This window comes from Theobroma umbraticum, unplaced genomic scaffold (assembly GCF_002168275.2).
Source record: "Theobroma umbraticum cultivar Fairchild unplaced genomic scaffold, ASM216827v3 scaffold_130.0, whole genome shotgun sequence".
Taxonomy (NCBI): Eukaryota; Viridiplantae; Streptophyta; class Magnoliopsida; order Malvales; family Malvaceae; genus Theobroma; species Theobroma umbraticum.
The window spans coordinates 3,805,228-3,820,718 of NW_018397264.1; the positions used below are offsets into that span (position 1 = coordinate 3,805,228).

Consider the following 15,491-nt stretch of genomic DNA (forward strand, 5'->3'; position numbering starts at 1 on the left):
TTTAGAGTTGACTAATATTGCGTTGGAGACAATAGCTGAGTCTGAGCCTGAGTCAGACTAACATTTTCAGATAATGTTATCATTAGGTATTATGCAATATTTATATTACATTTATAATTTTTTTAGGTTATCTTACCATAAATATTTAGACTAATTATATATTTACTTTTAATATTTTTAAGAGCATGTTATGCAAAATCATTACAAATTGAAGTTGGAACCTTGGAGATTCATATTTTTGAAATTTAGTAATTTATGTCATTAAGCTTTAAGTTCTGAAACTCTTGTTTGTTTATTTATTATATGAAGACTAATGCTAATTTCTTTGTGATCATATTTAATTATAAAACTTTTGAAACCAATGTTTACTTATTATATAAAGCTTATTAAATAACTATTTGAATTAAGAAAAAATACCCATGTTAAACGAAAAAAAATTAAATTATTTAACAAAAAAATTAATTTGAAATTAATGCCATTGTATCGTTAACCATTTTAGTTCATAGATCCTTAACTATTTTAGCACATTGAAATTAAAGCTGCCCATGAATCTTTAATCATTTTAGTCCATGGATCACAGCCCAAGTCAACCCATTTTAGCCCAAATCAACCTAAATCAACTCATTGATCTCATCCTCAAAAATCGATCAAACTGACTGAAATCGAGCCTCTAAAAAACTAACCGAAACCAACATTACATCATATGCGGTTCAATCGGTTATATTGTAAAAAATTTTGATCTGTTTTTGATCAAAATCGAACCGAAACCAACAAAACCGACCGCTGTACACCCCTACTGGCCGCATGAAACATCCATTTCAATCCCTTTTCCCACTGACTTTAATTCGTTAAGCGGCCCTAAAGATAAATTAAAGGCTATACCATCTCTGGTTGCCTGCAACAAATATTTGACACCAACCCTTTTGAAGGCAACTTTTAGAAGGCTGCATGGATTTGAACTCAACGTTTGGTGTCTACCACCAATGGAAGATGTGGGTGGCTTTAAACATCAATCTTCATCGGTCCGTCTCCAAGCTCACACAAAAACTGAAGATCCTAACATAAACCGGTCACTTGTCTGCAAATTAAGACTCATCAAAAATTAAAATGTATCTATGAGCCAAATGAAATAGGTAGTTTCCTTGTATCTAATTTAGTAATTCCTGTGTAATCATATAGAATGCCTTAACATTAAAGGATACCGATTGGTACAACTCAAATAAGAAACATCCTTTTAACGAAGTTAAAAGCACGGTGGTTCCCAATGATTTTTAGTAGGGGAGATTTTTCCCCACTAGGCACTAAGCAAACATATCTGTATAAAATTGTAATATTTATTGTTTTCCCTGTTAAAACAAAGCAAGTACTATACAAGCCTTCTTCCACGCTACCCTGCTTTTTCACCACAGACCTTTTACAGGAATCCGGAGAAGTGAAGACGCTGGAGAAAGCTTGCAATTGTCTGACAATCTACCATGCAATGGCAACAATGAAGATCTTTAGCTCACTCTTTAGATGGAGTACTAAAACTGTATCCAGCTTCAGCAAAGTGGGATTTCACCATAGCAAGAGCCCTATAACGGTGAGAAATCTTGTTCTTCTCTTCCTTCGGCATCTCTGCATATCTATAGGAATCCGGACATAATTCTATCAACAAAAAGTCTACTGTTATTTAGTTTAATTGACTGGATTATAATGAATCGTAATACAGAATGCAGAAGTTAAAAGTGAAAGCCTTACGTTTGGTCATAGCCATCAGGTTGAAAAATAGGATCCCATCCAAAGTCATTGGGTCCCCTAGCAGGAACTATTTTTCCCTAACATGTAAGCCAAAAAATAAAAACAAGATATGTCAGCAAGCATATTTCATTTCATTCTGCAATCAAGGTCATGTTTTAAGTCGGAGACAATTCTTGGACATAAGATGAATTATTAAGTATTCCTAGTCACTCTCAAACTTATCTCACAAATCCCTCCGCCTACTCCTTTTTAATTAATTGTTAATTTAAGGACAAATCCAGGCAACTTCTTCCAGGGAAACTTGGCCAAATGCTAGTGATATTACTGAAGAAAATCCTCAAAGATGATGGGTCTTTAACCTTACCAATGATACACAAATCTTTCTCCACATAAGAGCGTACAGCCAAACACTCTTAGTCATTGTTCAATCTTTTCTCTTTCAGTTTCCCAAAAAATATGTTTCTCTGCTAGGAAATGCTTAACTTCAAAAATACTGGCAGGTGACAGTATTACCGTGTAAGATTCTAATTCATCTCGTTCTTGGGGAAAATATAGCACATACTAAACAAAAGTCATTGCGTCTAACAGGCTGAACATTTGAACACCAGAAGCAACCCAGACAGAAGTGTTCTTAATAAATGATTTCTTGCAAGATCTGTGCACATTTTAGAGTTAAATATTAATAGGACCATATTACATGAAAATTATCATCTTAGATTACCTTCTGTGGCTTCGATGCTCTTTTCATGCATAACACATTTTTCTTTATTGTTTGTATGACCTCCCAACTCAATTTCTTCCATATGGGTGGTCAAGCAGCTGAACTAGGCTTCAGGTATGAGGCTCAGTGTATGATAAACTTTTTTGAGGGAAAGAGACGTGGAACTAACAATTCAGTTACTTGAACATCTGATCAACTGCCCAGTAAATTAGGGCAGGAAATCATGGTCCAGGCTTAAAATCTCCTTTCGAAAAATACTGACATGCAGACGCAGTTTATACTCAGAAACATAACAATGAAAAGAATAGGTTGACGATAGAGCAGGATACTCATGTGGGTTTTAGCTTTCATGGACCAAGAAACCATTAACATAAATCCAGCACTATGTTCAGATCATTAAAAACAATACATTGCTTTAATATTAGAAATGAGAAAATTCATAGTCACTCATATCTATTCATGCCTTGAAGTTTCAGGAACACCTTCTCCCCACCCCAGCCACCATTTTCTCTCTCCTTGTCTTCTTTCTTTTCCATTCTTGTCAAAAACATATTTAAATTAAATAACATCATACATTCGGATTAGTATAACATTTTTGGTCTTATTCACTAAACAAGGTAAATTTGTACAGTCCAAAACCAAATTGCTTTGTGCTTTGTGATGGTCATATTTGACACCATTCCTTAGCTATAATTAAAGTTGAGAAGATAAAAGAGTAAAGGGAAGAAAGCAGAATAACAATTGATGGAAACATACCGGAGTTTTCCCAAGAAAGGTAATAGGTTCAACATCAGGTCCAAGAGCAAAAGAAAATGCACATAATGCGTAAGCTGACTTATCCTCATATGCCATCAACAAGTTGTTTAAACCTAGAAAGAGTCACAGATCAGAGGAAAGTATTGGAAGCAGCCTAAAATTTTGATGAAAGTAAACAAAATAAAAGGATATGAAAGAGCGCATGATGCGAATAGAACCTTCATGGCCAATCTTCTGCAGAAACCACTTGCTGCAGAACACATTAGATAAGACAAAAATGTGAACATAACATTGAAAAAGAATGATGATTATGAGAGACATATATTATTTGCAAAATCATCTAAATTAATATTGTTCATATCATAACAAAACAAAGATTAGGCATGAAATTTGAGAAAATGAAGAGGGAACGGGAACAACAGGAACAGAAGATATCAAAAAATCCTTCTAAAATAGATGGACTATTACAAGTGGGAGCAGTTACCATTCCCTCCTTTCAGCAAGGGATTATACTAATACAATGAACCTCCACTGTGGAAACAATGATCTTTCGTGTGCTAGTATATAACACATAATGCATAAAGGGCATTTGAGAATTTAAATGGAGTTTATTAGAATCAAACCCTCAAAAACAATAACTCAAAGGAATCAATAGATGGTTTGAAAGTTGGTAGCAGAAGCTGGCGGAAACGTGGCCTAACTATACTTCTTGGAATAATCATAAATTGGCCAGGTTCAGTTCTCCAACATCAAAACAACAGCAGCACAAATATAAAACTGTTATGCATTTCAATTCTGTCCAGTTTAATCAATTCTCTCCAATTATAATTCATCAAACTGAAGTGAGAATAAAGCTTACACCTTTTGAATTTAGCAAGAATGAATTAGAACTTACATGTATGGCCCTGCAAATAGTTTAACAATAAAAATCATTAACTAAACCCCCAAAACAAAAGCAACAAATAAAAATATAGAAGATGACAAACACCTGGAAGACCCTTTAGAGCATTGAAACAAAGACATGTATCTTCCACCAACACCGGTCCATTCACCTTCCCATCCAAAAGAAATATAACTTTTTAAACATAGTATTCATGTTTTTTAGAAAAAAAAAATCTGGGTATTTTACAAATGATAAAGCATATGAATATGGGTATATAAACCTGGACAGCAGCCAAACGAGCCTTTTCTTTGGATATTTCTTCCGGTTCGCCTTGCAGTTCAGGCACTAAAGCATTGAAATGTAAAAAAGAAATAAAAAAAAGAATATTTAAATAGTTGAAAAGTAAAAAAGAGTGAAAATTTTGTGGGGGAGAAGAAGGGAGTACGGTCAAGCTTGAGGGACTGAAAGGGAATCGATTGGCCCAAGATGGTCTTGACTTCCTCCAACTTCTTGGCATTTCCAGTTACGAACGTCACTGGCCGTGACACCAACACTGCTCTCCCCGCGGCCTCCATTTTCCTGCCCTTTTCCTCCCTTTTTCTCGCGCAGGCAGGGATATAGGAACGGAGACCTTACACTAGCTAGCACCTAGCAGAGCAGACGCTTGACATCCAAGAAAGGCAAGCTCTTTTTTTTTATCCCATAAATGCTTCATGACAGAGCTTCCGAATCGGGCCTAATATGACGACTGGTCAAGATGGGCTTCAACGTCCCAAAAACAAGTTGGACTTGCTCTGGTCTGGGGGACTAAAGGCCCACTTCAAATTGGGTAAGTTAAGACAAATGCGACGCCCATTATAATTTCAAATTGGGCTTCAATCCCATGTATTGGAGATTGATAGGCTATGCAAAAATTGGAAATAGAGATAGAAATTATCAAATTCATATTATATAGAGTAGCGCCTTAGTCGCTCATAGCATGGGCCCAAAGATTAATCTATTTTTTTTTTGGTTCTTGCACAAGTAATATATTTGAAAAATGAGATAGATTTCAAATCACATTGACCAGTCATTGTTTAATTATAATTTAAATTATATTAATTGGTAGAGTCCAGACAGGATGGGCCTAGGAGCTGTTAAAACAAAAACAACTAGTCACTAAACTCCACCATTTACAGGCATATTAAAAAATGAAATGCATATTGTCCTTAACCAAGATGAGAGTCAAAAGAGCTTACTAAGCTTTTCTCTTTGTTTTCTTATTCTAGTGAAAGAGCCATGTCTATTTGCACATGACAATTCATTAATTTGTCATTCTTGTCACCCCCTTAGGTCACTTTCACCTTCATGTTCTCATAAATTATGTATTTATGCTATGTACACGCAATAGATATGAAGAAAAAGATCAGACAAACGAAACGATATACCTTGAGCTCTCAAAAACTGACCCTGGGATTGAATTATGAAGATTCCTCTCGGATCAATATTCAAACCCTAAATTATAAAATTTTGACTATAATAATATACTTTTTTTTTTACATATGATTTTTGAATTATACAATAAGATATAATCGTTTTGCTTTCATATTCGAGCTCGGCACTTTTAAAATGAAATCTCTAATTCTAAGTGCAGTGATCTTTCTTTAGAGACAATTTTAAAACTTGATATATACTTGTATTAATGGTATTAGGTTTAGATAATAGGACTAAACTTGTGAGGTTGCCCTCCTCAAAAGTGTTTCCCTCCTAAGAATATTTATATGTAGGTTGCATTACCTCCTTTATTAAAAGGCAGAAGGTGGGGTGTGAGTGAATAGGGTTTGTTTTGAATAAACTTGTGAGATTGTGACAGAAACAAAACGTGTATAGATTCCAGTAGGGAAACTCCCAAGGCCACGACCCTTAAAATAGGGGGGGCAGAGAGGCAGCAGCGCCGTTTGGCTCCTTATGGTCCAAAAGCAGTAGTTTAAGGGGAAAGCTTAGGTCTTACATGATAATTAAAATAACAAAACCTTACTTTATTCAAAATTATATTATTACGATAAAGTTTTGTTCGTAATATTTAATATTAGGGTTTTTTGGTTTGGTTAGGTGTCTGAGTGGAGGCAAAAATTTGGATTCCCATCCCCACGTGATATGGCCTCAAAATTAGGGATGTGTTGTTGCTTTGCCAAAGCTACTCTTCCATTTCCACTTCCTTCCAAAAGTCCATAAACTTGATTATTTTTTCTCATGCCTCGTTTTGTTTTTCTCTTTTCTCTTTTCATTCTTTTGATGATTATGGAATGTTAGATTGACCCACTTGGGAGAGTTTCCTCTGCCACATGATTAGTCACCCTTTTTAGCTTAGTTATGATCATAGGCAATCTTAAATACTACCCATCAACACTCTAAGTTGTTGGGTTAGTACCTAGTAGGATGCTTTAAACTTTTAACATAGTTTGTTTCTACCAAGCTATTCTTGACTCATTGACTTCTTTCACATTTCTGACTCAATCTCCTTTAGGAGGTGCTTGTGAGTTGTGAACCTTTGTTTTCCTTGTGAAATATGTGCTCATAATCAATTTTATTGAGTTAAATTATGGTTACCCCAAGTGCTAACTATCTTATACATTTTTTTCCTTTTTTTTGATGGAAGAAATTCATAATTTCAATTTATGAGTACTTTGCTAGTTTGCTTCTTAATATTAATAGACATTGAGATTCAAACATATCAATTATTCTGAATTTTTTGCTAGAATGACATTTATATATGTTGATCATTTGATCAAAATTCTGAGTGGACCAAATTAAATTGAATGTTGTTGGTGAATCCCATAACATATAATATCTACTTTTGCTCTACATTAATGTATCGAAAATGCCAGTGCAGGCCTTACTCTTAGGTCAAGTATTAAATTAAGTGATTCCCCCCCTAAAGTCTTAATTCTTCTGACTTATATCAATAAAATTATACCCATAGTTGAGAAATTTGGAGCTTGCTTTGCTATGTATTAAATTAAAAACACACACAAATGCCATTGGATCTACCGGTGATCTGCTTTAATCCCATTTTTCGAAGGATGCTCATCTATATGTTTGTCAGCCCAAAATTATTTAAGCAAATTAAATTGCTAATCATACCGGCTTAACAAGCACGTGTTAAGTACAATATTATGGTTATTAAATTAAACTGAAGTTACTTAATTTAATGAAGATTAAGGAACCATGCCTTGTGCAAGCTTGCGGAATTAGCAATCCATCATCATCTTGAACACAAACTTTGTTTCTTTGAATATAAGATAAGGTGATAATTTGATTTTTGTGAAAAAAGGTCAGGAGATGTCACAAATCCTCCCAGCAGGCTTCTAATTGTTTGCAATAACTTGACGTTAGGCTTATTTGTGAAGAAATAAAAGTCTATGGGGATGATAAATTATTCAATGTTAATAGGGCTGCAACAAGTCAGAAATGGTCTTATAACTAGTAGACCGTTGGTATTTTATGTGGCTAGCTTGCATAATTAGCCCAGGGCAGGGTATTTCATTTCTACGTTAAATGATAATGTAATTAAATCAGTCTTCCCCCATGCTTGCCCTTGGATTCACCGGATTTTGGGTTAGGGTTCATTTCAATTTCCAAAAGGGAAATCAAACAAAACATTGGAACCCACATTTTGCCAAATTAATTTGAGTTTTAGGACCATTTTATTTGGATGAAATATTGATTAGTCAATTTAGCAGGAGTGACCTTTCATTGAGGCTATCTATCCTAAAATTGCAATGTATCTTGGCATGGGGCCAGAACTTATCTGGCTCTGGAATTTTATTCAAAAAAGGGATCAAAAAAAGTCTTTCATCCTGAATTCCTGATTATCTTCAGAATATATTTATGCTTTAATGTAAAGAGCTTGGTCAGATTAAGGATACACTTTTCATTAGAGTTCTTAATATATTTAGAGAACCTGTTTGGCTTTGGACTGTGACCTTCAATAATTGTTTGAAATTTTTTTCAAGGGAAGAGACCAAATTCAAGTGGCAATATATGCAATTCTGCTGAAAAGGCATTGGGAAACAAAGGTTCTCATTATGCTACTTGTTGAGCCCACTGTCTCTCCCAAACTTTGCACACACAAAAGAAAGAACCAACATCAAAGGAGGATCAGGACCATATCCAATTGCAACATTCTGTGCTGAACTTTTTGCCCAACTATCTATTAGAATTATGGCAAACTTTCTTGGCACTAAGAACAATGTATATTGAGGTGGCCTTATATATAATTTTTGTTAAATATCAATTATTTCAGTGATTTCAAAAGCAGTGATTATCATGAACTGGATGTTACTAAGACTTAATTGGAATAAAAATAAAAGAAAAACCATCTTCTATTACCCAATGAAAACATAGGCCATAACCAATTGGTAATGATCACAACTAGGGAGGGCCAATCTGATACAAACAATTGAAAATCCTTTTTTTTTAGTTTTATGCTAAATTGAAAAACAATATGCAAGTATATAGTTCTCCAATATATTTTACAACATTAGAAAGCAATGCCTTCAAACTTAATTAGTTAGTTACATCCGAACATTTAATTCATTGATTGAAGTATGATCCTTTATTTAAAGAGTAAAATTTATATCTCTTCACCTAATTAAAAAAAAACTTAATTAATTAGTTTCCCTATTACTAGAGGTAGAGCTTAATAGGAATATAGGGGTCGTGACCCCCTCAAAATTTTTAAAATTTTTTTATTTTTTTATATATTTTTTCTTTTAATTTCTATAGATTTTCTTTTCTAAGTTTTTACAAATTAATCATGTTTTATTTTCTTTTTTGTTATGTAGATTCCATCTTTTACTTGTCATGATTTTTTTGTTATGCGAATTTTATTTTTTATGATTTTAATTTTACAAATTAAAAAATTATTATATAATTATCAAATATAAGTTATAATGTTGCATTACTTAAAATTTCTTCAATGTATTTTTTTTTATTAATCCTAAATGGTAGATTAATTTGTCTTGTTTTGACTCTTCCGGTTTCCATCGCAATTATAGAGAGAATCTTTTTAACAATGAAAATTATAAAAGTAAGACTTCAGAACAAAATAAATAATAAGTTTCTTTATTGATAATTTGATTGAAAATACATTGTTAATCTTTTCTGTATAGAATTTTTTTTTTTGAGAATAGTATTGAGTTAATAATTGACGAATAAAAATTTAAGAAATATCATCGAGTATAACTTTTCTTAAAAGATTATTATAAATATTTTCTTTTTATTCTTTTTGATTTACTTATTATATAAAATTATTATCTATTATGAATCTTTTAATTGTTTGTTAAGTTTAATGTATTAGTTTTAAAAATTTGTACCCTTTATTTCTCTTTCTCTTTGGCCCTCTCAACTAGGAGTGTGCAACGGTCGGTTGGGAAAATCGCGCCAATCGCACTGGCAACGCGTCGTTCCCGAAATCAAACCTTTTCTTTGTTTCAAATCACCCATGGGCCCTCCGCCCGATCGCCCCGGCACTTCACTACTTCCCCCCGAGTCCCGACCTAATTCCCCCTCCCCACCCGCTGACCTAACGAAATTCCCCCTCCCCTCCCACGAGTCCGACCTGATTCCCCCCCCCCCCCCTCGACGAGTCCAGGACCTATTCCCCTCCCGGCGACTACTAGTCCAGAATCGAACCGATCGAAACCGAGCTCTAAAAAACCGACCGAAACTGACATACATCATATGCGGTTCGGTCGGTTATAGTGAAAAAATTTTTGATTGGTTTTTGGTAAAAACCGAACCAAGACCGACAAAACCGATCGCCACACACCCTTACTCTCAACAAAATTTGGTTGGCTCTCCCCTGACTTATTACTATTTCTTTTAATACAAAAGGCAAAAATGGTTTTATATCCAAAAATAAATTTTGTAATGCAAATAATATTTGTATTTTTAACCCATAAAGGTTTATTTGTCTGATTCTCTCCTTGTATAGTTGTAGACGATAACTTTTTATTACTTAACAGAGTATAATGTTTGAATCAGATCAAATATAGAGTAAAGGAGAAAGGTCTTTTTTCCTCACTTTTGGGCAAAAGAGAATGCTGATATAATTGGTAAGAAGACCTATCATTTATAATAACTTCCAAACGTCTGGTCTTATTTAAGGCAAAAAGTTGTGACTTGCCAAAACTAATTCAACAACAATATTAATCTTTACATAACCATTACCAATCTGAAGTCTGAGACCAAAGTTTCCTACCCAAAATTTGGTAGTAATAATTACTATTAAGAAAAGTCATAACTCTTTCAAGAACACATGAATTCCCACTTAATTTAACCCAAATATTGCAAAAAATTAGATAACATTCCATATTGGAATGGTGAATGCACCAGAAGGCTAAGGGGGTTCAGGGGTCAGGGAAGTGGCACCAGGTAAATGGGTGCTTGAGATGAGCCAACACAGTTTTGTAACTGAACCCAGAAAAGCTTCCAGGGACCAGAATGGGAAAGAGTGAGCCCAATGTCCTTTTCTGGTTTTAATAAAAGTAATAATAAAAAGGAACAGTAAATGGAGAAGACAGAAACACTAGTGGGTACTTGAAGTTGGAGCTAACTGCCACACTTTTCTCCCATATATACTGTAGTATAACAGAGTCAAAAACTGATGTAGTACTATAACTATATATGAAACAAAATCTTCAATACATATACTATAGTATACCTTCCTTTCCTTTTTCTCTTTTTTTTTTTTTCAATTTTTTTTCTCCCTGGTGAGAAACCAGAATAAACTATTGAGAGATGCAGAAAGCTATGAAGTCATGGGCACAGGTGGTGTCTCTCTCCTTGCTGCGCGTGAGACCAGCTAGCACCTCCCCTCCCTTATTATAATATCATGTTTATATGTCGTTTATAGGGAGAGCGGGAGAGAGAGAGAGAGAGAAGCATCCTAGGAGTTGGAGAGTGGGGTGGTGAAGGAGGTGGTTGTGCTTGTGCAGTTTTGTTGATCTCTAGGCTTTGCTTTTGTTCATTTCTTTATCTTTTTTGGTATTTGTTTAGTTTTAAGTGTTTTAATATAGAAAATTAAGCCAGTCCCAAATAGAGCTTGTTCTTTTTGAGTTTGAGTTCAAAGCAAGAAAGAAATATAGTGTGCGTGTGTGTGTGAGAGAGAGAGAGATAGAGAGAGAAAGAAGCAAGCACAGAGAAAGAGAAGAAGCAAAACCCAATGATGCAAACCCGAGAAGAAAGGTTTGGAAATTGAGGCAAATGTCGATGCCCAGCTCGAGGCGATCCTCCTCCTCCTTCTTCTTCTTCTACAACCTCTCTTCTTCATCATTCTTTATTTCATTTCTCTTCTTCTTCCTCACTACTGCCACTTTTGCAGCTCCAAACAAAGAAGCTTCCATTCTATTCTCATGGATACAGTCTTCTCCAACTCCACATTCCTCTTTTTCTAACTGGAATAATCTTGACCCCAACCCATGCAACTGGACCTACATAACATGCTCTCCTCAAGGTTTTGTCACTGACATCAATATACAGTCAGTCCCTCTTGAGCTTCCTTTACCAACCAATCTCTCTTCTTTCCACTCTCTCAAAAGACTAGTCATCTATAATGCAAATCTCACTGGCACTATCCCGGTTGACCTTGGTTATTGTACAGAACTTACTATCATTAAACTTAGCTCAAACAGTCTGGTTGGCTCCATTCCTGCAGGTATTGGTAGGCTCCAAAATCTTGAGGACTTGATTCTGAACTCTAATCAGCTAACCGGGAAAATCCCAGTTGAGTTAGGTAACTGCAGAAGCCTCAAGAATATTTGGCTTTATGATAACCTTCTTGGCGGAGCTATCCCAGCTGAGCTAGGAAAATTGTCCAGTCTTGAAGTTCTTCGAGCTGGAGGGAACAAAGATATTGTTGGGAGAATTCCTGATGAGATAGGAGACTGCAGCAACTTGACTGTTTTGGGGCTAGCTGATACGAGAGTTTCAGGTTCATTACCACCCTCACTTGGGAAGCTAAGCAAGCTTCAAACATTGTCTATATATACTACAATGCTCTCCGGTGAGATCCCTCCTGAAATAGGTAACTGTTCTGAGCTTGTAGACTTATATCTTTATGAAAATAGTCTATCAGGATCGATCCCGCCACAGATTGGTAAACTTAAAAAGCTTGAACAACTGTTCTTGTGGCAAAATAGTCTTGTTGGGAGTATCCCAGAAGAGATTGGCAATTGTAGTAAATTGATAAATATTGATCTTTCTTTGAATTCTTTATCTGGAACCATACCTTTGTCTTTGGGGGGTCTTTTGGAGCTTCAAGAGTTTATGATTAGCAATAACAATGTGTCTGGTTCAATACCTTCAAATCTCTCCAATGCTAGCAATCTTCTGCAGTTGCAACTTGATACAAACCAGATTTCAGGTTTGATCCCACCAGAGCTTGGAATGTTGTCAAAGCTTACTGTTTTCTTTGCCTGGCAAAACCAGCTTGAAGGAAGCATTCCTTCAAGTTTGTCTAGCTGTACGGATCTCCAAGCATTAGATTTGTCACATAATTCTCTCACTGGTAGCATTCCTCCTGGCCTGTTTCAACTCCGGAACCTGACAAAGCTTCTACTGATTTCGAATGATATATCTGGTTCCATACCCCCAGAGATTGGAAATTGCAGCTCTCTTGTGCGTTTAAGGCTTGGAAACAACAGGATCACTGGTGTCATTCCTAGCGAAATTCGGAGTCTTAAGAGCTTAAATTTTCTCGATTTGTCTAGCAACCGACTTTCTGGTCCAATTCCATATGAGATTGGGGGTTGCACAGAGTTGCAAATGATAGACCTCAGCAACAACATTCTACAGGGTCCCCTGCCTAACTCATTGTCATCTCTATCTGACCTCCAGGTGTTGGATGCCTCCATTAATCGATTTGATGGTCAAATACTAGCAAGCTTGGGCCGTCTTGTGTCATTGAACAAGCTAATTTTAAGCAAGAATTCATTGTCTGGATCAATACCTTCTGCCCTTGGCCTCTGTTCCAGTCTCCAGTTGCTTGACCTTAGCAGCAATGAGCTCACTGGTGGCATCCCTATGGAACTTGGTCGAATAGAATCCCTTGAGATTGCTCTTAACTTGAGTTGCAATGGACTCACAGGTCCAATTCCTTCTCAAATATCAGCACTTAGCAAGCTTTCCATACTGGACCTTTCCCACAACAAGCTTGAGGGGGACTTGGCTCCACTTGCAGCGCTTGATAATCTCGTTTCTCTGAACATCTCCTACAATAACTTCGAAGGTTATCTGCCTGACAACAAGCTTTTTAGGCAGTTACCACCAGCAGACCTGGCTGGAAATCAAGGCCTATGTCCTACAAGCTGGGACTCGTGCTTCTTAGGCAGTGATGGCAGGGCAGGATTATCAAGAACTGAAAATGAGATAAGGCGATCGCGGAGGCTTAAACTAGCAATTGCATTGTTGATCACCCTAACAGTGGCAATGGTTATAATGGGGACAATTGCAATGATTAGGGCTCGAAAAACCATTAGAGATGATGATGATTCTGAGTTGGGTGACTCATGGCCATGGCAATTTACTCCCTTCCAGAAGCTAAATTTCTCAGTAGAGCAAGTTTTGAAATGCCTGGTGGATGCTAATGTGATTGGAAAAGGGTGTTCAGGGGTTGTTTATCGTGCTGATATGGACAATGGTGAAGTCATTGCAGTGAAGAAGCTTTGGCCAACAACAATGGCAGCATCTGATGGATGTAATGATGACAAATGCGGGGTTCGTGATTCTTTCTCAGCGGAGGTGAAAACGCTTGGTTCAATCCGTCACAAGAACATTGTTAGGTTTTTGGGTTGTTGCTGGAATCGAAATACAAGGTTACTCATGTATGATTATATGCCTAATGGGAGCTTGGGGAGTCTCCTCCATGAGAGAACAGGGAATCCTTTGGAATGGGAGCTCAGGTACCAAATTTTGTTGGGGGCAGCACAGGGCCTTGCTTACTTGCACCATGATTGTGTCCCTCCAATTGTTCATAGGGACATCAAGGCAAATAACATCCTAATTGGCCTTGAGTTTGAACCTTACATTGCTGATTTCGGCCTTGCCAAGCTTGTAGATGATGGTGATTTTGCTCGTTCCTCCAACACTGTTGCAGGCTCTTATGGATATATTGCTCCTGGTAAGATTTCTTCCATATAACTACAGCTCCATAAATGCAATGTTTTCCAAGTCTGTTATAGTAAAGTATTTATTAATTTTCATGTCTGCTGCTTTGTTATGTTAATTGCTATGTCTTCCTTGACCAAGTTCATGCTTAAGCATTTACTCTTAAACATTTACAATGTAGCTTCTTTATCTAGAAAAGTCAAATTCATTCTTGCAGTGCTTGGCTAATTAATGATTCAAGGTCATTTTATAGCAATCTTGAGCAAATTATTTACCGTTTCTTGGCAGAATATGGTTACATGATGAAGATTACAGAGAAGAGTGATGTTTATAGCTATGGTGTAGTTGTGTTGGAAGTCTTGACAGGGAAGCAACCAATTGATCCAACAATACCCGATGGATTACATGTAGTAGATTGGGTTAGACAAAAGAGGGGAGGAATCGAAGTACTTGATCCTAGCCAACTGTCTCGACCAGAGTCAGAAATTGAGGAAATGATGCAAGCATTAGGTATAGCTTTATTGTGTGTAAATTCATGCCCTGATGAAAGACCAAACATGAAAGATGTGGCAGCAATGCTCAAGGAGATTAAACATGAAAGAGAGGAGTATGCAAAGGTTGATGTGCTACTCAAGGGATCACCAGTAATTGATACAAAGGAAAGCAAGAATTCAAGCACAGTTCCAGCAACATCATCATCAAAACCAGCAATGCAAAGCTTGTATCCAGAAAGCAATAACTCCAGCTTCTTTGCATCCTCTCTACTTTACTCATCTTCGCCGAATCCCACAGTGGGGTTAAAGTGATAAAGCCAAAAATGGTTATAGCTAAGCAGAAGGAAGTTTGTTTCCTTTCTGTTTCTTCAGTTTCAAAACTTTTTTGTTTTGTATGTAAAAAAGAAAAGCTTGATATTTGTTATAACTAAATTCTTAAAAAAAAAAAAAAGAGGAGGGCCAAGAGTTGCTCTTGGAGCAGTGTGTTAACAGCTAAATACAAGCAAAACAACTATTATCTCACAGTTTTTCACCAGGCCATGCAATTGTTAGTATTACTATTTTAGGTCTCAGGGGTTCCTTTTCCTTTCCAGGTAAAAAAGAGTACTCAACTGGCTTAAAGTTACAGGTAATAAGATGTCATTCAAAATTAAAGCATATGAAAAGAATCTAAGAATCTAGTAAAAAGTTCATAAAAAGTTACTCACCAGGTGATTTCAGACTGAACGATCAAGTCCTTGCTTTGACC

The 15,491-nt window shown here is 36.1% G+C and overlaps 3 protein-coding genes across 4 annotated transcripts in view; 2 read left to right on the plus strand and 1 right to left on the minus strand.

The window, feature by feature from the left end:
* Positions 1-61, plus strand: part of LOC110421435 (putative pectate lyase 1) — a 5,479-nt gene extending 5,418 nt beyond the window's left edge. The window contains exon 7 of the mRNA XM_021435038.2: positions 6-61. Within this exon, the coding sequence (XP_021290713.2) occupies positions 6-61 (56 nt within the window). The remainder of the gene's footprint in view (positions 1-5) is intronic.
* A 1,107-nt stretch (positions 62-1,168) lies between these two features.
* On the minus strand, positions 1,169-4,789 carry LOC110420992 (Inosine triphosphate pyrophosphatase family protein). Of its 2 annotated transcripts, none has more exons than XM_021434408.2 (8): positions 4,546-4,786; positions 4,381-4,445; positions 4,206-4,269; positions 4,113-4,122; positions 3,436-3,467; positions 3,218-3,330; positions 1,741-1,817; positions 1,169-1,625 (listed from the first exon to the last, which is right to left on the minus strand). In XM_021434408.2, exons 1-8 carry the CDS (start codon positions 4,673-4,675, stop codon positions 1,505-1,507), a joined length of 612 nt encoding a protein of 203 aa, XP_021290083.1. In that variant the 5' UTR covers positions 4,676-4,786; the 3' UTR covers positions 1,169-1,504. The 2 variants fall into 2 exon arrangements, with proteins under 2 accessions (XP_021290083.1, XP_021290084.1); XM_021434409.2 differs by having other exon boundaries at positions 1,491-1,647; positions 4,546-4,789.
* Positions 4,790-10,874: 6,085 nt separating this feature from the next.
* Positions 10,875-15,244, plus strand: LOC110422346 (Leucine-rich repeat receptor-like protein kinase family protein). Its single transcript, XM_021436215.2, has 2 exons — positions 10,875-14,262; positions 14,538-15,244. Exons 1-2 carry the CDS (start codon positions 11,349-11,351, stop codon positions 15,053-15,055), a joined length of 3,432 nt encoding a protein of 1,143 aa, XP_021291890.1. The 5' UTR covers positions 10,875-11,348; the 3' UTR covers positions 15,056-15,244.
* The last annotated feature ends 247 nt before the right edge of the window (positions 15,245-15,491 follow it).